Source organism: Danio aesculapii, chromosome 1 (genome assembly GCF_903798145.1).
Source record: "Danio aesculapii chromosome 1, fDanAes4.1, whole genome shotgun sequence".
In the NCBI taxonomy this organism is placed as follows: domain Eukaryota; kingdom Metazoa; phylum Chordata; class Actinopteri; order Cypriniformes; family Danionidae; genus Danio; species Danio aesculapii.
This window is the reverse complement of record NC_079435.1, coordinates 37,029,902-37,055,261: the sequence shown is the minus strand read 5'-3', so window position 1 is coordinate 37,055,261 and position 25,360 is coordinate 37,029,902. Positions and strand designations below refer to the sequence as shown.

The 25,360-nt window shown below is 34.7% G+C and overlaps 2 protein-coding genes across 7 annotated transcripts in view; one reads left to right on the top strand and one right to left on the bottom strand.

The window, feature by feature from the left end:
• The window catches only part of lrba (LPS responsive beige-like anchor protein), a 399,767-nt gene that overhangs the window by 138,576 nt on the left and 235,831 nt on the right, over window positions 1-25,360 (bottom strand). For 4 of the 6 annotated variants that reach the window (XM_056459670.1, XM_056459679.1, XM_056459695.1 and 1 more), the window contains exons 37-39: window positions 18,446-18,570; window positions 11,476-11,616; window positions 9,481-9,617 (exon numbers count right to left, since the gene is read on the bottom strand). In XM_056459670.1, coding sequence (XP_056315645.1) covers window positions 9,481-9,617; window positions 11,476-11,616; window positions 18,446-18,570 — 403 coding nt within the window. The remainder of the gene's footprint in view (window positions 1-9,480; window positions 9,618-11,475; window positions 11,617-18,445; window positions 18,571-25,360) is intronic. The other 2 variants (XM_056459688.1, XM_056459710.1) reach the window with 1 other exon arrangement.
• On the top strand, window positions 6,495-8,341 carry mab21l2 (mab-21-like 2). The gene is given in 10 exon segments (XM_056459721.1): window positions 6,495-6,992; window positions 6,995-7,212; window positions 7,215-7,292; window positions 7,294-7,332; window positions 7,334-7,511; window positions 7,514-7,557; window positions 7,559-7,579; window positions 7,581-7,661; window positions 7,663-7,722; window positions 7,725-8,341. Coding segments are annotated over 10 exon segments (1,074 nt in total). The 5' UTR covers window positions 6,495-6,856; the 3' UTR covers window positions 7,944-8,341.

Here is a 25,360-nt window from a genome sequence, read left to right as displayed (position 1 = left end):
ATCACTCCAATGTTAGTTATTATTATTAATTTTATTATTACTGATATTATTATTTTTAATAATAGTAATAAAAGCAATAATGGCTAGAGTAATAATTTCATTTGAAACTGCATACAAAAAAACAGTTTTTAAAAATTTATTAAATATATATATATATATATATATTTTTTTGTACATTAAATAAATGCTGCTTTGATGAATAGAATAATTTTCTTGAAAAATAAAAATGAAAAAACAAAACCAAAAACTGACCCCAAACATTTGACCGGTAGTGTACAATGTACTTTTTAAGTATGGCATTAGTTACCCTGTAGTTCACAGAGATGTTATATTTATAAAAGCATATCTAATACAGTAATGCTAAATTAAATATAATGATTTTCAACAATGCTATAATGTAAAAATTTTTGCTTACAAATCATGTGTGTGCTATAATAAAAACGATATTAAAATGGCATTCATGTTGTACATTCCAAAATTAGAAAGGATAAAGCAAACACGAATCAGAAGCTCTTAGTGAATTTTGACGTATTTACTGAAAGGGAATATTGAAAAGCCTCACCATTTCTTGCTCACAGCAAACTTGAACAAAAAGTGATCTTTCACTAGTGATCAAACTGACATCACAGAAGCAATGGCATTCCAGATGGGAAGCAAATTTTCAGATTTAAAATAAAGATTATGGGGAAAAGTCTTTTTTTCTGGGGATTAACTTTAACAGCTTAACTGTTCAACTCAAGAACAGCAATGCGAGTTAAAGTAAACCATGTTTATTTTGGGATCTCATGATGACTTTTAAAATATTCTCCAGAATGCTTCTGTTGGATTCTTTCCAACCCTGCTGTAGCACACTGTGAATATTTTTTCAGAATTTCAGTAGCACTGACTACAGAATCCCACAGTGACATTTCCAGGTGGATTAATGATGCATAAGTAATTAGAAATGCAAGATCTTTTTTGACTTTTTAACGGATCATTATATTCATAAAAACACAAATAATAAAAGAGTAACACTTTATTTTTTTTAACTATTAACGTTAGCTCAAGAAACTGCTGCTTATTAATAGTTTTTAAGGTAGTAGTTGGATTTAGGTATAGAGTTAGAGATGTAGAATACCTAAACAATAGGCAGGTAATAAGTAGGGCCAGACAGAATCATTTTAGGAGTATCATAACTAAAAACTTCATATACGAAATAAAAAAATAATACAGTTTTTACTTTTATTTAATGTTTACAATGTAAATGTACAATGTTCCACTTATTTGGTAAACACAGCAAGTCTCTCATATAATATATCTACTAAAAGACAGAACATACTGCTTTCCAAACTGTATTGTAAATAAATCATATGAAGATTTTAATATTATTATTATATCACAATAATATTAGTGAAATGTTAAAAAGTGAAAAAGGAAATTTAAAAACAGAATAAATATAAATCTACACACATAAGTAAAATCATAGACTCAATGATGGGCTAAAAATCTATGGAAATCTGTGTATTTCTGTGCGTGCAGATTCGGTGTGGGCCTAATAAGGCTGATTAAGAGTGAGAATTGGTACTTGGTATCATTTATTTTTACAGAAATGCAACTTCCAAGATGATTTAAAGTTGAAGTCAGAATTATTAGCCCCCCTTTGTATTTCCCAAATTATGCTTAACAGAGCAAAGAAATTGTCACAGTATGTCTGATAATATTTTTTCTTCTGAAGAAAGCCTTATTTGTTTTATTTTGGCTAGAATAAAAGCAGTTTTTAATTTTTTAAACACAATTTTCGATAGTCTACAGAAAAAAAAAACATTGTTATACAATAACTTGCCTAATTATCCTAAACTGCCCATTAACCTAATTGACCTAGTTAAGCCTCTAAATGTCCCTTTAAGCTGTATAGAAGTTTCTTGAAAAATCTCTAGTAAAATATTACTTACTGTCATCATGGCAAAGATAAAAGAAATCAGTTATTAGATATGGGTTATTAAAACTATTATGTTTAGAAATGTGTAGAAAAAAAGCTTCTCTCCGTTAAACAAAAAATAGGGAAAAAATAAACAGGGAGGCTAATAATTCAGGGGGGCTAATAAATATGACTTCAATTGTATATAAACTTCACTTGACATAATGAAGTCATTTATCAACATGAATGTCATGCAGCATTATTTAAAACATTTTCAAACAGAAAAACTTATTGATAAATATTTTTTACTTTGAAGAACAAATGAGACGAGAAAATTATTCACCCTGTAGTGTCTCCTGTGCTGATTAACTCGAAAATATCAAGATGTTAAAGAGCAGAATGGCGATAGTAAATAGAATCATGAGCACAACATAGCAAATTATCCGATCAGGATCAAATGCATACGGTGAATGTAAGGGACACAGAGAGACACCCATCTGCTCCATGACCTCACCAGATCTCACTGGCAGATGCGGAAAGGCCTGCCAAGCAATTAGTACCACTGGTTGACTTGTTTGGGGCTGTCTCCTAGGGGCAAATGCAGCTGGGGCCTGCTGTGTGTATGTGTGCGAAACATGGGTAAGACGGTGTGCCTTTTTTTTTTTTGCCTGATGCCTCTCACATTTCCATTGTAGGGCAGAAAAAGACTAAGGGCTAAAAGCATCTGTAACTGACATTCTTCCCCTCTTATCAATGACATGAAAGAGCAAAACATGCTAACTTCAGCTGAGACACAGAAAAAAAATGCAGCGTTTTGGGTTTTTTTTGGCCTTTTTTCTCTCCGAAACAAGCACTGTAGTCATGTTTTTATTCACAAAGGATCTCTTAACACTTACGACAAAGGGATTGTACATATATGAATAGAAAAAAATACTACTAGTAGTAAATAATATGGTCAAAGACAAAAACACAGGAAACATAACTTAATAATCCATCACAGTCAGAAAAGTCATGAAATTCCCAAAAGTGAGCGACTGACTGACAAAGTATGATGGGACTATTAAGCATAAAAGAATGTTTCTTCTCTATGTGGACAAAATCTTCACATTTTTCCTGTTTGAATATGCTCAGAAATATGTTCTGAGCTTGTCTTAGTTCTGAAGGTATACCTGGATGATGGTTTTTCTTTTTTTCTTTGATCAGCTAACACTATCTGGCTGTTTTTTTAAACTAGGTCAAATGACCTGGAAATCATGTTAGCCTCTCGGAGGTGTAGAGAAAGAGAGAGAGTCTTATCAGACACTGTCCAGCGTTGTAGAGAGGATCAGAGTGGAGTCATCAGATCAAAGAGGAGTGGCTCCACACTACCGTGCCTCTCTCATCTTCTCGTTCAGGCTGCTCAATAAGACCAAAGCTCTTTTGCTCTCCAGATAATACTGAATGTTTTCACAAAAAAAAAGAAAGAGATAAAGGGGAAGAAGAGAGCCCAAAAGCATTTCTTCTTGTGCTGAAGCTTACTTAAACGGTTCTATTCATTTCTGCTAAGTGTACCATTAGGCTTAAGAACACTTTTTTTTTTGGCACATTGCAACTACTGGCTAAGCTTTCAGTGGCTCAAAGCTTGGCTAATGTTGATAAAGGTCCTTTGCCTTTATATTAAAACATTTCAAGTGAAATGAGGACATTAAATAATGCTCAAAAAAAGAGTACATCTGAAATTGTTTGTTGGCCTTTCTTGAATGTAATTTCATAAAGATATTATAAAATAAAAAAGAAAATAATAAGATGGATGTAATAGTATTTTTTAAATGACATCATGGTGAGTTTGTCAGCAGTCTTGAGATTCCAAATTGCTCACCCATTTATATAATCAATAAATTTGTCCCAAAAAAAGGCAAAACTCCTATTAAAATTAAATAATTTTAGTACAATTTTATTCACATTAATTAACTAAATTTACAATAGTATTTATTTCTCACATTGATATATTAAATTGTACCAATTGGCCAAAACCGGTATTTAATATAACAATAAAAATGAATTGAATTAGACAGTTTGGCCAAAAATTTATGAAAAATAAATTTAGTTTGACTGTTGTTAATAAGGACAAAACTTGATAAACTTTACTTAATAAACCCATTAATAAAAGTAATTAAAAGTGATTTATTCGCTTCATTAGGCATTAGCTATTGTAATCTTGAAATTAATTAGCTTATAGAAAGAAAAAAAGTGGTTAATATTTTCATTTTTTTCCAAAAACATCTAATAATAATAATAATAAGCATTCGTTATTTCTCTAATGTTTTTTTTACAATCATTAACAGTAGTGCTGTATGTAAAAGTGTTAAACCTAATTGAACCCATTTAGAATTAATATTTAATTACACGAGGATTCGGTCCTGATATCTTGAAGCAAGTATTTTAATTTTGCTTTTCGTATTTTTCGCACAGATTACAAATTGATGATAGCAGACCATCCATTAAATAATTTGCCATACAGCTCAATTAACTTCGGTCGTTACAGAAAATGTCCTAGGCCTCTATGAAAAGATGAAGCATGACATGACTCCAATTTTCGTTAGCAATAACCTGTTGCATATTCTTCCATTTTAATTTACAAGTCCAAAATATTAGAACTTAAATAATAAAAAAATACATATTCCCATCGATGTAGCAATTATAATCATCTACCGGCGTCTGATTTTGTTGTCGTTTCACTTGGTTTAGTAGCAAAAACAATGTTTGTGTAATTAAAGAAAACACCGTGAAGACAAAGAATTCGCTCAGCGTGACACTAACAAACACTGTTTTACTCAAGCGAAAAATGAAACACCGCGGGCTCTCAGATGGGCTTAACAACACAAACTCTTGACGTTCGTTCCTCTCGCTGTAAAAACACACTCATTCGCGACGGATCGATACTTTGAATGGCCTCATTTACCGCAACCCGTCTTTCCACCACGCAGCGCTGTATCTGCGAGCTTCCCCGTAAGCCGGTCGTTAAGACAGCTCATGAGAGCTCAACTCATACAACATGAAGTTCAGCTTGATAAGAGACCTCAATTACCACCCCAAACAATCTCCACTCTCTAAATTATTCATCTTCACATGCTATGCAGCCGATGAGATGTTGCTCATTCACATAACTCATGTAAGAACACAGATCACAAAAAAGAGAAAAAGGTAATCAAATAAAAAATAAAAAAAATTAAATCACCGCAACGAATACTGTAAATCAAGAGAACGAAAGCCACTGCGTTATTTATAAAGGCAATTAAAAATAAAGACAATTCTAATAACGCGCACCAAATAGTGATAGAAGCACACTAAATTACTTGCATAAAACTCACAAATTCACTCAGTACACAAATTCACCAAGTAAATAAATGCCTTTCAAAAATGAAACAATACATTTATACAAGTACGAGCATAACTTTAACTTTAAATAACAAATATGCGATATTTTTACATTGCAATGAATTGTTTATAATAATAATAATAATAATAATAATAAGAAGAAGAAGAAGAAGAAGAAGAAGAAGAAGAAGAAGAAGAAGAAGAAGAAGTATTATTAGGCTATTAGAATTATCGTTATTGAAATTAAAACATTTCTTTATTTTATTTACATCAAATGCATACATGGGTTAAGTCCTGAATATTTATGTAAACATGCGCAGGTTGCTCATCCGCACTGGAGCGTTTCTAAACCCAATTCATTACAGCTCACTGTCATCTAATTACAACAACACCATACAGCGATGATTTCCAGTCTGTAAAATAATTCCAGTCTGTAATAATCATGATTCACAGGAGAGGTCAATCGAAATTAAAAAGATAATAACTCTCTGCATATATATATATATATATATATATATATATATTTTTTTTTTTTTCATTAATTTGTTGCTATTACATGCCTGAAGAATTAGAATAGATATCTACTATTTAACCTGTAGAAATCTTTAGGCTTCCATTTCCATCACAAAATTACAGATTCTACACAACCATGCGGCCACAATCACACACACACACACACACACACACGAACGCAAGTGCGCATATCTGATCGATGTAAAGTAGCATCCAGTTTTCTGATTGTGATACGGCGGAGGATGAATAAAACACAAGCAAACGCGGGTCCTTTAATTTAATGTCTTATTTAACAAAAAAAAAAAAAAAACTACAACAGTCAGTTCTTGAACATCAATAACTGAATAAAAGGCTATGTAAACAAAGTAAATCACCTGACATGCAATTATTACAAAAATTGTATTTCATTGTACATGCTACTTAATCAAATGTAACTACGCAAACAAAAACAACAAGCCCAACATGTCAAATCGTTGTAATGCAAGTTAAAGAAAGTAAAGGCTTCAAGGTGAAATACGTGCTCTTGCTGCGGTCGGTATAGCCTAACCTGGAGGAGCCGTGGCTCGAGCGCTGGATGTTCAGGAGGAGAGAGTCTCTCCCAGCGCAACCGTGGCTGTGATTGGACGACTGCACTGACAGCTACGCTTCTGATTGTGCTTACGAACAAACGCCCGTCCCCTTTTCACCTCCAGCTACAGGACCATTCATAAACTAAACAATTCAACACTCACGGCTGAGTCTGGGACACCTGCACACTGGCGCACAGTTTTCACGCGCAAACACAAGTGAGAGAGATGATGACATGATGCGCGGAGATTCATCCTGCAGCTGATACTGGCTCGAAGAGCAAGTTAAACCCTAAAAACCTTTTTCAAGTTGAGCTGAAGAAGTTGCACTGTCTTGCATCCATCCGTTTCCTGTCCAAACTTGACGTCTATCCGCTGCGGGCGCAAACTTCATCATCACTTGATCTTTTGTTTTTGTTTTTTTTCTTTTCCTGGGAGTTGTGCCTCTGGCTTCACCGGTAAGCATTGGATCCATCGGCGTACTGCGAAACTCCGGTCTACAGTCCGGATCTGTGCCCAAAACATGATTGCAACGCAAGCAAAGCTGGTTTACCAGCTTAATAATATTACAACGAAAGATCCAGGCGCGCAAAGCGGCAATCGCCAAGACATACGAGAGGTGTGTAAGGTGGTGTCGGATGTGCTGAAGGAGGTGGAGGTCCAGAGCCCCGTTTCATCAGCTCCCTGAGCGAGATAGACGCGCGCTATGAGGGCATGGAGGTCATCGCACCCAACGAGTTTGAGGTCGTGCTTTACCTGAACCAGATGGGGGTGTTCAACTTCGTGGACGATGGCTCTCTGCCGGGCTGCGCGGGTGCTCAAACTTCAGCGACGGCCGCAAGAGGAGCATGTCCCTGTTGGGTGGAGTTCATCACCAGCCCTCCGGTTATCTATCGGCACGAAAGATTCGCTCCCGCTTCCAGACGCTGGTTGCCCAGGCCGTGGATAAATGCAGTTACCCGGGACGTGGTTAAGATGGTGGCAGACACGAGCGAAGTGAAAACTGCGCATTCGGGAGAGATACGTGGTGCAAATCACCCCGGCCTTCAAGTGCACGGGCATCTGGCCTAGGAGTGCCGCTCAGTGGCCCATGCCTCACATCCCGTGGCCCGGGCCGAACCGGGTGGCGGAGGTGAAAGCGGAGGGGTTTAACCTGCTCTCTAAAGAGTGCTACTCGTTAACGGCAAGCAGAGCTCGGCGGAAAGCGACGCCTGGGTCTTGCAAGTTCGCCGAGGCCGAGAATAGGGCTTCTGATGTCGGGCTGTAGGAAGAAATGCCTCTCTGTTCTAAGACTCCTCCGTGACCGACACCTCGAGCTGCCGGGACAAGCCGCTCAATAACTACCACATGAAGACCCTGCTGCTATACGAGTGCGAGAAACACCCCGCTGGGAGACTGACCTGGACGAGTCGTGCCTCGGCGACCGACTGAACGGTATTCTGCTGCAGCTCATCTCCTGCCTGCAGTGCCGCCGGTGCCCACATTACTTCTTACCCAATCTAGACCTGTTTCAGGGTAAACCACACTCGGCTCTGGAGACAGCGGCCAAACAGACCTGGAGACTGGCAAGAGAAATCCTTACCAACGCTAAAAGTTTGGATAAACTGTAAGATGCAAAAGGAGGACATTTTATGATGGTGAATAGCCTATTTACGGACGTTTGCGATCACAACACTGAAAGTGGAGAGAATGTGATCGTGGTGCTCTCCGGGTAACGAAAGCAAGAAAATAAAAGATTAAAATGAAACTTAGAAAACCCTGAAGCATTTGCTTTTGCCAAGGCTCAAACGGGACATTTCAGGAGAGAGAAATGAAGGTACATTTTAAACTAAGTGTAATGATTTTGTTATTTGTTTGAACTGTTTTCACAAAGTGAAAATTTTATTTAAATATATGCACAAGATCTTTAATTGCGAATTACAAAATGTAGCGTGCCAAGTTCTTCTTTTCATGATGTGAACAAAAAAAAAATAACGTGTAATAAAATCATGACACGATGAAATTTAAACTTGACATCTGTCATTAATTCAAAAACACAACTCCTGGCATTGATGGGAATTCAATTCATAAACTAGACACATGAATAATTTAACATACATTATGGAGATTTGTTTTCGATACAAACACGTCTAGATTTACCATTAGGGCAGTGCGTATTTGTGGACTGGTCGTTCAACTTGTAGAAAATATGTTTGGCCTGTTGCTTTTTGATAAATATACTTTATAAATAGACACCAGCCTATAGGATAGGAAAAAATAGAAATAGCGAAGTAGACATAAGCTACAAAATAAAGATTAAAGCATATTCAGTAACAGCAAAACGAATGCATTTGCAAAAAAAAAGTTACATTAGCATTCACACTGCTAAATATTAATTGGTAAAAACATAACTTAACCAATCACTCATACAGTAGTAGCACTTAATTGCATCAATTAAAATGTAGTGAAACATTACACAGAAAAATGTTCGTTTTAACTTGTACAACTGGAAAACATTGCTTGGGCCTAAATTTCACTCTGTATAAAAATCTCATTTTATTATTAAATATAAAAGAACAGCATTTGATTAGAATTACAAATACTTCTTATTGAAATACACAATGTTTTGCTACAAAAACAAAGTATGTGCAAAAACTTACAAATCTTTTTTGATTTAAGTAAAAAATAACAATTTCTTATTTATTATAGTAAACTAGAAAATTATAATGAATCTAGCTTTTACAGCTTTTTAAAAAACAAGTTATTTCAAGCACATAAACCAAATGAATTTCACATTTAAAGATATATGGAAAGCTACTTTGTTCTTCCACAAGCAAAACAAAAGTCCTGTTGACAAAGCATTTAGAAAAATATAACAAAATCCTCTTCGAGCATTTGAGTAAATTGTCAGGACATTCGATGGCACTCCTCAGCTATAAGCCAACGGTGATTGCAAGGGACATTTTAAAAGCATAACCCAAATACGAACAGCTGAAACAAACACTCATTATTTTCTGAGCTGTTTTTATGTTAAGATATGGCCATGCACAATAAGATTTACATGGTAAGATGATAAAGGACCTTGGTTTATTCCATGCCTTGTCATTCTACCCAAAGTGTGCAAAGCTCGTGGAATTTGGAGTTATTTTGGATGAGAAACCTTCTTACCTTGGGATCAATGTTCTTAAAACTTGGGTCTTCTTCATCCACCTCAAAGTATAATTCCAGGGCCGTGATGGACAGTGTACCTTTTACTACTACAGCAGGCGCAACCAGCTGTGCACTGGTGCTCAGGTTAACAGGCCCTGCGAATCACAGAAGAGCACAGCGGTTAGTGTGAGTGTATGTGTGTTGCCTCCCCCACCCTCTACTGCCCTTGGCATAGAATCCATTTCAAAGGAGTACAGAGTGTTTACTTGAACACATAAACTCAACAAGGGCACATATTGACTTCCTGATAGAACATCTTTAGTTTTAATAAGCTTGGGGAGGGGGGGTCTGCAAAGTAAAGCTACATTCATTTGAGGATAATAAGGCCGAAGTCAAAACCTAAGATTCAACATACATACTTTGTTTTTTAAACTTAAATTAATTGCATCCACAATTTTACATTAAAATTAAATAATTAAATGAAAATATTACCAGTGGAAATTAAGAACTGCAATAAAGGCCTAATGTGTATAACACCATTGCCCAACACTCTTAATATTACTTTTTAGCAACTAAAACCGAAAATATGGTTTGCTAAAATGTAAACAAATAAAGCAATAACCTATAAATTTATTTAATAGCTGGTTCTGCAATTAAGTAAAAAATAACGCACTTTAAAAAGCAAATTCATTAAACTAATCCAGAAAATAGGATTATCCCGTGCACAATGACATATTTAAGCGCTTGATCTGTCATAGAAACCGTATAGTCGAGATGTCAAAAAGCGCTGAAACGCGCTGTCAATCAGGACGCATTGATTGCGGGCTTTGGGTTTAATCTGTCATCAATCTTAATTTATGCCAGCATGACAATGTTGAAGGGTCGCTCTGGGGAATTTCTGCCGCTCTACTACACGCGCAAAGCATCGGATTTGCGCCTGCAAACTGCCGTTGCAGTCAGTAGGACCAGAAGCCCATTTTTGATTTCCCTAAGCACCCCTCGATACACGAAGGCATGGCATGATCAGATAAGTTCATCAGCATGTAATACGGCTGAGAAACAGCATGTTTCCCCCTGCTAAACCGGAACAAGTTTCAGTTACACCTGAACCAAACAGCCTGCTAAGTAGGTGATCGTCATCAAGGCGAATACTCTCGATAATTTAAACTTTATTCGAAAAAGAAATGATCTTTTATTATAGGGCAGAGAGTTAGCACAAATTATGCTAAGAATTTACAAGTGTTAAAATGGGTTGAAACGGGTTGAAATAAATCAATAATTAACAAACAATTTAATGCGAATTAATGCTTAATTCTAAAAAATTATGATGGTGTTAAATTAATTAATCTACATCATAAATGGCCCTGCTTTAAAATATACACTGTTAAAATGCTATAATAGCACATCAAAAAGCTTGAAAACGGTGTTATTTGTTTATAATTTACTTCACATTGTCCTTAATTTAGACATAGAGGCTGTTTTTGTGGTTTTGAAAAAAGTTTTTTTAACGAAGTGAACAGTTTTTTGGCCGCTTGAGGACAAAAGTGTTATTTAGCAAATTGATGAATGCATCAACATGTTTAAGCATTTCATTTAAAAACATGTCTAAAATAATTTATATTTCACTTTATCTAGCTATAAAAACAATAAACAAAGTTTGAATTACTTAATTCTAAGTCGTTTAAAAAATATTTTCTACCCAGTTGAAATCAGTCTGTGGTCTGTCAGGACTGTGGGCCTTAAAGCGCTCTTCAACCCTCACTCAAAGTTAACCCGCTCGCAGGCCGCTAATGAGAGAGGACTGCTTCAGATAATGGTGTGATCCCCTCATTAACGGCGGAGAGGAGGGGGTGACTGACACCGCCAGAGCGCGACGAAACAAACTGCACCGCTTCCGCGATCCGCACAGCTGCCTGTGCAAGCGCACTCGGGCTCGGTTAAATGAGCGTTTTAAATTTCGCTGTCGTGAAAAGCACTTTTTTGTCGTAGTGCGTCGTGAGGCAGGTTCTTTACCTGTGAGATTCTCCAACTCTTTCTCCTCCAAGGATGAGAGGGTGTCATCGTCCTCCAAGAGCAGCTCACTCTCTGAGTTCTGATTCCCCAGCACTGAACTCCTGATGGACTGTTTGCCCTTCAGCACGTCCTCCTCTGGAGCTGCACAAAACAAAACACATCACAGTTCCTTCAAGCGTAACCGCGCAAAACTTTACACGGGTTAATTCTGCTCAGGTAAGCTGACGACAGGAGGCTAATGTCGCTTTTTATTTATTGTACCCATATGCTGTAGTTATTTGAAATTTTACATAGGGTAGAAAAAAATTAGAAGTGGTATCTTCAACTTAACGCGACAACAACAGTCTACGTCTAAAACATTTTCCGGCATATTAATTTCATGGATTAATATTTTTAACACAGATCCATAACGTTTCAATTGCGATGTTTTAACATTAAACTGGTCATTTACATAAAAAAAACTCACATGTTTGAGTTTCAACATTGATCTCTGTGATATGTTGTTTTGCCTGTCAGAAATGCAGACTAAAAAAACTAAGATCCACATTTAGCTGTCCAAAATGTTTCCAACGTTAAACATTTCCAAAACTGACTTTGTGATTCAATCATTAAAAAAGCGCTTCTTTATTGAATTAATATACATTAATTGCCTATCTGCTTACAGCTATTAATAACCAGCATCTAATAACAGGACTAATATTTGCTAATATTACAACAGGGCTTGCTAATATTAAACCATTCTGAATTCCAGTAAATCTAGCCCATAATCAGACATATATTCTGTTCATAGCCAAACTTACCCTGTCAAAAATCAGGAGTAGCCCTGTCTGATCTCAACTGTACATGACTTGAGGTTCCGCATAGATTATTTAAGAAAAATGGTAATCTGTAAACATTTACAGAACACTGCATTCCCAAGTGGTGAGGGGCAAAATGGGGTCTACAGTAGAAACAAAGGCAATGCTTCTTCTATGTAAACACAGAGGGTATAAGAGGGCTTTGGCCTACTGGAGCTACACACAGAGTCCAGTCCTGAAGTGTGTGGACGCAGTCATGTGACCTCTGACCTCTCTTTCTCCAGATGCGTCACCTGAGGGGTTTTGCATTTGCACTTGAAGCCAACTCTTTATAAATAGAGCCCTAAACCATTAGAAAAGCAGAGCAAAGAAATCTCTTGTCATGGAAGGTATGTTGGCGCACTGATATTTAGAACGCTCTTCCTGTAATTAACTCTCCCCAGAGAATTTGTAGTTAGCAGCAGCGAAATTACTACCAGCTTCCTAATACATACCACATGCCCGAGTGCTCACACCAGACAGAGTGGACATGAGGATGTGACAGAAAAATGGTGTTAATTCTGCACATTCAACCGCAATAATATTTGTTCAGGTTTATTTACTATTGTGTCTGAAGCCGAGCTGGAGTCACTTCCCAGTGCATTGTGAAATATAGTAATGCAGGTCAAACTACATATAATGTTGGACGTAAGTAATATGAAATAACACACAGCGTATATTATTTCACATCACAACTTGAGTTGCAAAACAGGAGAGATGTCTAACTGCACTTTTTACGCAACAGCTTAATGAATATACAGAAACAAGAAGCACATTTGTAAGATCTAGACAACATAAAGAGTAATTAACAAACAAAATACATAACAATAATCAGTACACTACCGGTCAAACGTTTGGGGTCAGATTTATTTGTATTTTTCATGTTTTTTTTTTAAAGAAAATTATTTTGTTCATTAAGGCAGAATTTATTAAATGCAAAAAAATAAATAAATTTTATTAAAATTTTATTTTATTTTAACATATTGTATGTAGTTTCAAATGAAGTTGTTACTCAAGTCATTACTGCTTTTATTACTATTACCATTAATAATAATCATAATAATAATAATAATAATTAATATTAATTTAGTGATTTCTGAAGGAACATGTGAATCTGAAGATTGGAGCAATGAAGCTAAAAATTTATCATTAAAATCACTGAAATAAACTATTAAATGAAATGATAAACTACTTTTGAACAGTTATTTTATAGATAATAACATTTCAAAATTTTACAATTTGTTCTGTATTTCTTGATGAAATAAATGCAACCTTGGTGAGCAGGAGAACCTTATTTTAAAATATTTACAAATCCTACTGACCCCAAACTTTTGACCGGCAGTGTATATCTGTAAGTCTATTAAAATCTATTGTTAAGTGTTATTAATTTAAACAAATTTAAATGAAAAGTTGACTTTTTTTGGATAGGAGTTGACTAGATGACTATTAATTATATCAAGCACACTCTTTATGACAAAGATATGACAACAATTTATGACAATGAAAATTTTTTATGCTACTTTACTTATTTCAGTTAATCAGGTTTAATTTTTGGTCAGTTTCACTGATGTAAGCTTAAAAAAAGTGAATTTGATTCAACTAAAATTTAGGCAGTGATTTTTTAAAATGCATCCACTTATAAAAATATCATGTAATAAAACTTTGAATACTGTAGAGAAATAAAAAAAAAAAATGCTCAGAAAAACTAGAGTGAAGAACAACTGCACCAGTGCCTTAAAGGAGTCAAAATCCCATGATGCAAGATTACATTCACACATCAGCTTTACTTAAATAGCTCATTCATTCCCTTCATTCAGCAAATTCTAATGTAAATACATGCAGTTGCGTTACACTTCTAAGCTCTGTTTTCCTTTTCCGTGCAGGTTCAAATGCTCATTTATATGCGACTACGGAGGCAAAGCAATTAAATTGTCAGAATTAACAAATTTGTTTTTAACACAAGTGCAGTCAGGAGTGAAGGCAGGAGGTGCTTATTGATCACAGGAACAGAGACATTAGTCTTCAGGTATTTACACTCCTTTGAGTCGCCAAACACTGTCGCCTCCACCTGGCCGAATCGATCCCCAGAAAAGATGGTGCTTTCCAGCCATAAATACATAGCTTACCAAACTACCAGTCATCCGCTACGGGGTGTAAATTGCACCACCGTTTCCTGGCTGGCGATGAATGATTGCAATTGTGCATGCCAAAAAGGGACGTTTTGATATGGCGATATATTATATAGAGTGATGAAAAGGAAAATAATCCGCAAACAAGCTTTTCTATATTCGTCAGAAGGAAATGGAATTTTTTTAAAATGCTAGGACATGACTGTTATTTAGGAGATGTCACATTTTATATGCATATACTGTACACATCTGTGGAAGTAAATAAAAAACACTTTGACGGTTTCTCAGATTCTCTGGATTCATAGGTATGGGTTTTAGTATTATATCTATATTTGATTTTGTTTCTATACAGTTCTTAAATTTCAAGTAAAAAATGTATAAAGTCAGTTTTATCTATCTGGAAAAGTATAAAATTAAGATTAAAATGTCAATTAATTGAGTCTTTAAATATTTCCTTAACTGATTCTTCACATTTTTTTATCTATACACTTTTATTACTAAATAACATTTTAGTTTGTGTTGTCTTCTGTAAAACATGAGAACATTTTATGCATAGTGATTTTTTTTGGGGGGAGGTTAGTGAAACAGTAAACTTAAGTGGGACACATGGCAATATACTGGGAAAAAACACATACTGTATATACACTAACAAAAATCTAAATATAGATCAAACACACTTTCTCTACTAGATTGATGAAAATTCTTTTTTTTTTGTATCACAATTTTCTCTTCCGGATGTCATGAGAATAATCACAGCCAGATATGACCCTTGTGCTCTGCTTGAGATCTTGGCTGGGACTTTCATTCCACTTCCGCAACAAATTTAGGGTCAGCAGAAAAGACTCAAGCTTTCTAAAGAGGAGAACAGACAAGCATCAATGTTTGAGCATCAATTAAACATTCATATACGTTTCTGTTGTCTGTTTACTCTTTCCTTTTCATGTCTTCTTATTATATTCTTATATATATATATTATTATTATTTTTTATTAAATGTTTTATTATTATTTACGACATATCCACTTGAGTCTTAATAGTTGCTTTTGTGCATGTTTGTCCTGTATAGGATTTTAGATAAAGTTGAAGACAATTAATATATGCACATAAATACTTGATGGCTGGATTGATTATTTCCTGAGCTGGACGGTCACTGGGGAAGTGTTCAGGAATAATGAAGGGTTTTAAGTTTTAGGTTCCATTTCAAAGTGGAACCAAAGTGTTCCTTAAGGAAAACTTGAACTTAACCAAGTCTGAAGTTAGCAAAAGAAAACGGGAAGAGTACAGAAAAGAAAAAAAGCTGGGGACCGAGTGAAAAGACAGAAATCACTGGGTCCCCTCAGGGTCCTCCATCCAGCTGCATATTACGACCATTAGGGCGGCACATCGGTCTCTGAGGATGCTGCGATTCTGAGCACTTATTGCTTTTAGATCACATTCTTATTGACTTCTGTCACATTGGTCATTTGTCTTGAGAACCTGTGTCATTCTGGGGCTAAGCAGTGACATACTGATACATTTTTTTCTTAGAAAATGCCCCGTTTCCAAGGGGTGCAATAGGTTAAGCTGTTCAAGTCCTAATTCTGAATGGCAATCGTAAGTCTGATAATTCTTGCAGCCAAAGTGTCATTGGAAAAAAAAATCATTCAGGAGTGGGAAAACCTGCCACACTGCAAAAAATCAAGAAGCATTTTCTAGCAAAGCAAAAAAAAAGTATTTTTTTCAGAAATAATATGTTAAAAATAAATGAGTTATTCCTTAAAACAAGCTAAATAATCTGCCAATGGGCTATGCACAATGATCCAGTTTTAACTTTGAAATAAGATTATTTTATCTACTTATTTTGAAGTTTTATAAAGAATTTGGTAAATAACATAAAAACATTAACTGAGGGAATGTGAGGGAACACAAGCAGCTGATGAGTGTAAACACCAGCTTACTGTAGGATGGTAATTCTTTATATTGTGCACTTAATAATATATGGAAATGCATATTTTACATAAATCACTTCAGACTGGAAAACGGTATGTGTGTGTGTGCGTTTTTTTTTTTTTGTTCCACTACGTATCCAGAGAATAATTAAAACTGCATTAATCCAATACAATCCAACAAAATCTGCAGCAATATTATGCAAACACATCAACTCTTGCCGCTTCAAAACATCTTTTCATGATACTATTACCTTTTTTCCTCCTTTGGGACACCATTTTTGTTCCTAGTGCAATTTAGCAACTCTGAGATTTAATGAAAAAACATCTTCATAATTTTTCCCTGCTGTGATGTGAACTGTAGTTGTAAAGCGTCTCATATTTGATGAAGAGTTTTACTAGCTATTGTCTGAGGAAGAATCAAGATAAGTGTGCACGTGTGTGGGAGTCACTAATGTGTGATGCTAAGCGGTTTTCCATGAAGTGTGACTTTTCTGTTAACAATCTAAGATTTATTAAAAACCACTTACACGTGTTAGGAGTGTAGCATGTCAAAATGAGCATAACATTTTCCAACTTGTAGTTGCTTGGTGTGTTTTTTCACTTACTAATTCATATTGTATCTCCAGAGTAAATCAAAAGTTATAAAATGTTTAGAGCAGAGATGCCCAAACTAGGGCGCGCGGGCCAAAATTGGCCCATGGTAACCTTTGATTTGGCCCTTGATGTTTGGTTTTTAGCCCTTTACATTAAAAAGTTTGGGCACCCTTGGTTTATAGCTTCTGTTCACTGACTTTAAAAAAGTGTGTGTGTTCGCATTCACAAACATTCACAATAGATATGTTTAATGCTGTCAGCCAAATTTAAATACATTCTTGTTTTTGAACCAGTAAATTTCTGCTCGGAAATAATAAAAAAAGGCATATATTCAGATTCTTACATATTTCAGCACATTGCTCGTCAACATTTTTCATTAACAGAATGTAAAGTAGATAAACTACAAACTTCTGCACTGTAAAAAAGTGATTAGTTGACTTAACTTTTTATTTTTTTTTGTAAACACTGCCTTAAAATGAATAACTAAATGAACTAAAAGTAAAAATTAAGACTTCTAAGTTGGAACAGAAGTACTTTACATTTTTTAAGTAAAATGAACGTAAGGCAATGGGTTTACTTACTTTTTAATTTAATCCTTTTTACAGTGTGGTTTTTGTAAAATGCACTGTAAAAATGCTGGATTCCACACTATTCCTTCATGTTGTCCCAACACAAATTGATTACATTAACTTAATCGATTTAATGAATTTAAGTAGATTGAACATAGAACAATTAAGTTGTCCCCCAAAAAAACCTTAAGAATAGTGTTGTTTCACCTCATTTTAAATAAGTAGTTTAAACAAGGAGTAAAAGTCATTTTTGAGTGTATGTTTACATGACTTTAAATCAATATTCTTTTGTACACTGTCAAAAATTTCAGGTTCTACACAATTTCGTCATGTTGTCCCAACTCAAACCGATTAAGCTAACAAATTTTGGATTGAATAACAAATAAGTAGTCCCCTTAAGAATTAAACCTTAAACCTTAAGAATTATGTTGTTTCAACTTATTTTAAATAAGTAGTTTGAACAAGCAGCAAACGTAATTTTTTAAGTGTAATCTGAAAGGCTGTATTTTAATACTGGAATCCTAAAACTGAGGTAAACGCATCTAATCCACGCTCAAATACCACAGCTGCTAGCTTTCTCATTAACTTCAGTTTCACTTACCTTTAATACCAGCAGCTGACATGCATGAGAGAAGGAACACAGTGACAATTTAAGAACAATTAGCGATACTTAAAAATCCCATCTAATGCGAGGAACTGCTCATAGTAAATAAACAAATTAGCCTAAAATTGCTGCCATAATACTATCCGAGACACAAAATCCTCTGTGAGTGAATGTAATGTGTTTTGTTTGTCTTCTAAATCTATAAATGCTTTACACTGACTGTTACCTGTTATCATGGATTACAAGCATAACAGAATAGGCTGCGTTTGTGTGTGTAAGCGCATGATACTGTGTGACTATGCAATACCCACCATGCTCAGCTGCAGCCTTGAGCGTGGCCTCAGAGTGTGTGGACCCAAACGGGTTCCTGATGAAGCGCCGACGTCTCCTCAGGTCATCCTCCCAGTAGTCCAGGCGCCAGAACTCCCGCGGTCTGCTGCCGAGAGGAAGAGCGAGAGAAAGAGAGAGATGGAGAAAGAGAAGTAGAGAGAGAGGGAGAGAGCGAGGCAGACACATATGTTAGCAATTAGCCAATGCAGTGAGACGCAGCACAGTACCGGCATAATACAAGCCTTGTTTTGCTGCAACGTTCTGCAACTGAAATTGCACAAACGGGAGAATAGCTAAAATCATATTTTATTTTAATCAATAAAATAAATTATAATCAATTTTAATCAATAAAATAAAATAAAAAAAAATAATAAAAAAAAAAATCGACTTGGGTCAAAGTGTGAAATATAAAATGAAATATTGTTTTTATAATTATATTTTATATAAATATGATAATATTTATTATATATTATTATATAATATTTATATATACAGTCGAAATATGAATTATTAGCCCCCTCTGACATTTTTTTTTTTTAAATATTTCCAAAATAATGTTTAACAGAGCAAGGAAATTTTCACAGTATGTCTGATAATTTTTTTTTTCTGGAGAAAGTCTCATTTGTTTTATTTCGGCTAGAATAAAATTAGTTTTTAGTTTTTAAAACACCATTTTTAATCAAAATTATTAGCCCCTTTAAGCTATTATTTTTTTCTTTAATCTACAGAACAAACCATCATTATACAATAACTTGCCTCATTACCCTATTCTGCCTAGTTAACCTAATTAACCTAGTTAAGCCTTTAAATGTCACTTTAAGCTGTATAGAAGTGTCTTGAAAAATATCTAGTCAAATATTATGTACTGTCATCATGGCAAAGATAAAATAAATCAGTTATTAGAAATGAGTTATTAAACCTATTATGTTTAGAAATGTGTTGAAAAAAATCTTCTCTCCATTAAACAAAAATTGGGGAAAAAATAAACGGGAGGACTAATAATTCTGACTTCAACTGTATATACCTGTATATATATTATTATTATATTTATTATATTATTATAATTATTTTTATCTATGATTTACAGAAATAATAACTTGCTAAGCATAATTAGAACAAAAAATTGCATATTAAAAGACCATTTAAGCATCACATTGAAGCCCCAAAATAAAAATTAATTGTAAATCTAATAATCTAATGTAATTTGTATGCTTTGCCAAACTTTGCCATTTTTCAGTTACGTAAAGTATAATTTATTTAATTGAACAAGTAGAAGGCAGTGCAATTATATAATTTTATTTTTACATAAATAGATTTACTAATTGTTCTGCTGAAGGATACGTTGATGATTATTTCACCCACATTTATTTTTTCAATTAAAATGTTAAAAAAACACACTTGCCTTTAACATGCTACAATATGATTATAAAAATGCTTTTGTAAATTTAATTTGGCATGGACACCAAAACGGTACATCTAATCTTTGACCCAAAGATTATTTAGTAATAGTAAAATTTGTGTATTATAGAATACACACACATGTGGATCAGGAAGCAGTTACAAACCAGGGTTCAACACTAAGGATTTTTTCTACTGGCCCGATTGCGCCAGTGGTTTAGATTTTTACTTGCCCTGTCAAAATTTTCACTAGCCCCACCAAAAAAACAAAGTTAATAGCTATTTCTTAGCCAGGTTTTAAATAATGTGTCAAAATAACGTCTGTGAATCTAGAATTTAAATATATAAAAATGTTAATAAATGTATTATGTGCAAAATTCAAAGTGTTATGTAAACAAAAATGACAATATGGAAAATGGGCAGGTATTTTATTGCAAAACAAAAGGTGACTTGTCAAACTGATGGCAAACTGCAAAACATCACTTTATTTTTTCGTTGTGTTGTACCCACGTAAATGTCTGTGTTCAAGACGTTAGAAACAGATGTTTTCATTTAGCCTCATAATTTGATGTTGCCGTTATGTTGCAGTCTCTTTCCTACAGAAAAAAATAACATGCTCACAACATCCAATCAGATAAGAGGAACCGAAAAGCAATATGGTGTTTATGACTTCACAGAGAAGGTGGCATTTAAAGGCTTAAAAACACCAACTGTTTCTCAATTCTAGGACTATATTTGAACGCAATTGACAAATAGCCACAGGCAAATTAAACTTTGGTGACAAGGCAGCGCTGGCCCAATCAGGTCAGTAACGATCTTGTCTACTGTCCCGAGCGTCTCTGACGCTGGTCCCTGGCCAGTCCTTATTGTTGAGGCCTGCAAACAATAATGTATCCTAAGTGCACCCTAAATCTAACTCGCTCATACAGTAGCAACAGTGGAGGAAAAAACCTGTTAAACTGATACATGTGTTCTAATTTTAGAAGTCACATATGCACAGAATGTCCGAAGTGTTTGTCCTTGGAAGTAACACAAAAAAAAGGCCCAGATTTTTGCAGCACCTCAAGAAGGTGAGATGAGAGCTAAATACATCACACTGAGAATCAGCCTGCTGACACAGCAATCCAGAACACACATACACACACACACACACACAGAAAATGAGGCAGTGCTGTGATTCCAGGCTCATTTCTGAGCCCAGCAGGACACCTTACAGCAGGAGAGGAGCACATTTGACTCAATGTCCTTCGCCTTCAGCCATTTTTCTCTCCAATTTGCACCTCTTACTACTGTAAAGAAATCTCGGGCTCACCCTCCTATTCAATCTCTCCCTTTCTTTCCTTCATCAGCTCTCCGTTTTCTCTTGACGCACGTGAAAATGTTACCCCACATATTACATATTACCCCATTTAGATTCAAAGGACTTTAATTAAAATAATCTCTTGAAATATTCATTATGTTTAGCCCCCCGGGGTAGAGCGAAAATACATTTCCTGCGCCATAAATGAGTTTAATCTACGAAAGCCTGCTTAATTTGAAATAGAAAGAACTCATTTCAGGCCATGAGAGGGAGAAGTGCAATTTGCTGAATAGAATTAAACTCATTTTTGGGATGTAACACACAATGACGTGAGTAATTAATTACACACATACAGACAAAAGAAAAATGGATTTAGAACCTGAAGAATTTTTTTTAAGGACAAGTGTGATAAAAAAGCACTTTCCAGAATCTTCTTGAACTCAAAAAATGAACTTCAACGATCATATGCCATCCAAGAAGAATTGATCCCAGAGCAGGTCTGTGGTGATCCGGCGAGCGAGAGGGGTTTGATGGGGGAACGACTGAGAATGGCTTTAGCAGTGGCTCTGAAGCCGTTCCTCCGGCTGATTTACTGTAGCAGCGGTGAAATATAACTCTCTAAGTCCATTCTGTTCTGTGGAAGTGAGAAGAAGTTTTATCGTGCAACAGGGCCTCCACACCCAGGCCAAATAAATCAGGATAACGGCCACTTAAGAGCCCTCCCTAGTGCTCACCTTCTTTTTTACGCCCGCATACTTTAACAATCGCCAGCAAACATGCTATTATGACCTAAAATACCAGAAAGGGGGGAGGAGAGCGAGAAGGAAAGTATTGAAAGAAAGAGTTGAGAAAATAGATAAATCAAATAATGGTAGGGCAAGTCTTCTCAGAATTAATGATTCTATGAGAAATAAAAACAGACAGAAATACTTCAGGAAATAGTTACGATATGCAAAAACACATTTTAGAAGGCTGCTTAAAATGGCTTCTTGGGATAAAAGGTTTGGGCGACCCGAGTGGAGCAGGCTTTATCAGTTCAACCCACTTTTCATTTTACCAGCAAATTTTTATTAAGTTTTAGTCGTGCCATTTAGTTTTCTTTTTTATATTTATATTTAGTCTTTTGGATGCATTGTGGTTTTGGTTGACTAAAATGAATAAGATTTTAAGATTCGACGACATGCAAAAAATGACGTTTGCTTGTTGTTCAAAATACTTAATTAAAATAAGATGAAACAACACATACCTTTTAAATAAATAAAATCCACTTAAATTTGTAAAAAAATAAATAAATAAATAACAAGCTAACTTAATTTCTTCTTGTCAATTCAATTTGTGGAATCCAGCGTTTTATACAGTGTAATTACTTTAGATTTAGTTGATTCAAATCTAACCAGTTTAGATTAGTTAAGCTGTTTAGACACATCTAATTTAATTTTATTTAATTTGACACAATTTAATTGAATGAAACATATTATATGAATTACGCATATATCAAAAAGCTCATTATATACTATATAATATCATGGAGAACACTATAATAAGCATGAACGATATTTTGGTATTACTGATATTGTTTGAACAATACAGGCCCGAATTTAACAGTTTCATCTTTAAACCTCAAAACATTTTTCTCATAGTTTGTGTTATTCTGAATTAAGTTTTATTGAGTTTGTCTTTGTCAAAAAAATGTTGAAAAATCTGATATTGTGATTTTATTTTCCTGCAATAAATATTGCGATGTAAATGAAGTTTCAAAAAATAGATTAATTGCCTTATTTGACAGTTTTCTGGGGAGTCTAACAGTATTCATGTACAGAAATTGTATAATGGCAATGCAACAAATATATTTCTTAGGGACCGATTACACCGAACGCGCTTTTTCCATTGAGGCGCCTTTTTGAATGATTTACTACCGGCTGCTGCTATGCGAGCCTCGTGCTTAAACCGCACGTTGCGTCAGTTTCATTCTCCAATCAAATGAAAGCAGAGGCGACTGCAGTGTTTGTGTTATGAAGACAACTAAGGAGACTTTTGAAGATGAAGGAGAGACTAGCGGTCAATGTTTTCAGTTATGTGGCACTTTACAATATGACTTCACAAATCTTGAATTTTACACTATTATTAAATATTAAAATTATACCAATATCAACAGCAACACTCACAATACCCAGCTAATTCAGTCATTGCCTAGTGACATAAAAAGCGCAACATGCTTTTTTTTTTCTTTTCAGCAAAAAAAGCAGCGTGTTGCACCTCACGCTTTTAGAACAGAAAAGCGCATTCGGTGTAATGGGCCCCTTACTTTGCTTTGTCTCATTTCTAGTCTAAATATCAAATATAAGTCAAGTTAAAATATTGTTTTGTTTTAAAATTCAGATGAAATAAGGCAAAATTAAGAGTTTTTCATTAAAACAAGCAAAATTATTTGCAAATGAGGCAAGTTAAATAATTTTATATTCGCTTTGAAATGTAGTTCTTTGGACTAGAAACAAAGATAAAAATCCTAAGTAAGATTTTTAATTTTTTTTTTGCATAAATCATATAAATTCTGTATAAATACAGTGATTAAATACAATTCTGTAGCTACTAGTCAACTATAATCCAGTCCTAACATTGCATATCTTTGTGATGTGACTATTAGGAATTTGCACATGTGATATCAATGCTGAAACGATATATATTGTGCAGCCCTAAAAAAAATAGATGAAAATTATTTGTAAACTAGTTTAACACTGAACCCACTGCAAGAAACTCAAATCAAAAAGCTGGCTCTATTAATACGAGACATTAATAACTGATTCATTAAAGACAAGAAAAGATTATGTAATTTGAAGAGATTTGCGAGTTTTCCAGGATAAGCACAGCTCCTCTGAGACCATTTACAGCTCAAACAGACAGCAAAGCCTTTCAAAATGTTTCATGGAATTGTTTACACACAGACTTAAGTACAACAACGACAAAAAAAGTTCTTACAGTTACAACTGATATGTTAGCAGCAAATAAAAAACAAGCAAGTACATTAACAAACTCTTAGAAAATGCTGTAAAAATAGCATCTGACTCCAGTCTCATGGGTCCACCTCATCACTAATGAACGAGACTGAAGTACAAATACAACAGCAATACAAAAGCCAGGTCCCTCCTTAAAAGTGTATCCCACAGACCGGCTTTCTCAGTTCTTAACTCTAATTGTGTTCAGATGGATCTCCTCGTGTATATATATTATGTTCCTGCTTCGCCAGTGTAATGAAATCATGTGTTGGCCTGTGTTTCTGTTATTGTTCTGAGCAAATCAAATTTAACTTGCTTATAAATCAGTTTGTATAAGGCATGTAATTAAGGTAAATAATATGTTATAAAAAGTAAATATACATATGGATAAGCATGTCAAATCAGCTTTTAGGCATAGGAGATTCAGATCAATCAATCACTTAAAAACATTAGAAACACCAGGAAAAAATGTAGAAAGAGTCCAGGGTGACAACTTTGTGGACAACTGCATTTTCCACCCAACCGCCCCCACTTCAACTTCACTGCCTGTGCAAATTCTGCCTTTTTACGATAAAGACAAAAATGGCAATACAAATCTTTCCTTTAAATACAACAAAATGTTAATTACTTATAACGTATGCCAGGTTTCAATTTTTTTCTCTCACCGTTCAATTTATTCATTTGATATCAAAATCAATGCTCATTTTTGAATACATAATATTTATACATGCATTATTAATTTTCTGTGACCATCCTTATACTTTACTCATACTGAAAAATCCTGTTTGGAGGAATTTATTTATGAATCAAAACCTTCCATATGTTATTGTTGTTTTTTATTATTATTATTATTACTTCGCAGCATTTTGCAGATAGGCTTGTGTTCATCTAAAATCTCTCTCATTTCATATGTGTTTGGCATGATTTTTAAATTGGTTGATCTAATTCTTCTTCTTCTGGAATTAAATATTAAACACTATTAAACATGATTTTTTTTAAATGGACTTAAATGATTCAAGAGTCTTTCCAGATGTACTTGAGGATGAAAATACAAAAGAGAGCGAGAGTTCACTCAAAATGCTTACTCATGACCACTCACTCAGCACATACATTCATTAGAAGAACTCTAATTGCAGCCTTAGGTGTAACACCAGTAAAGATAGGTAAAAGACAGCAAATTTAACAGATTACTGAAAATATACAGA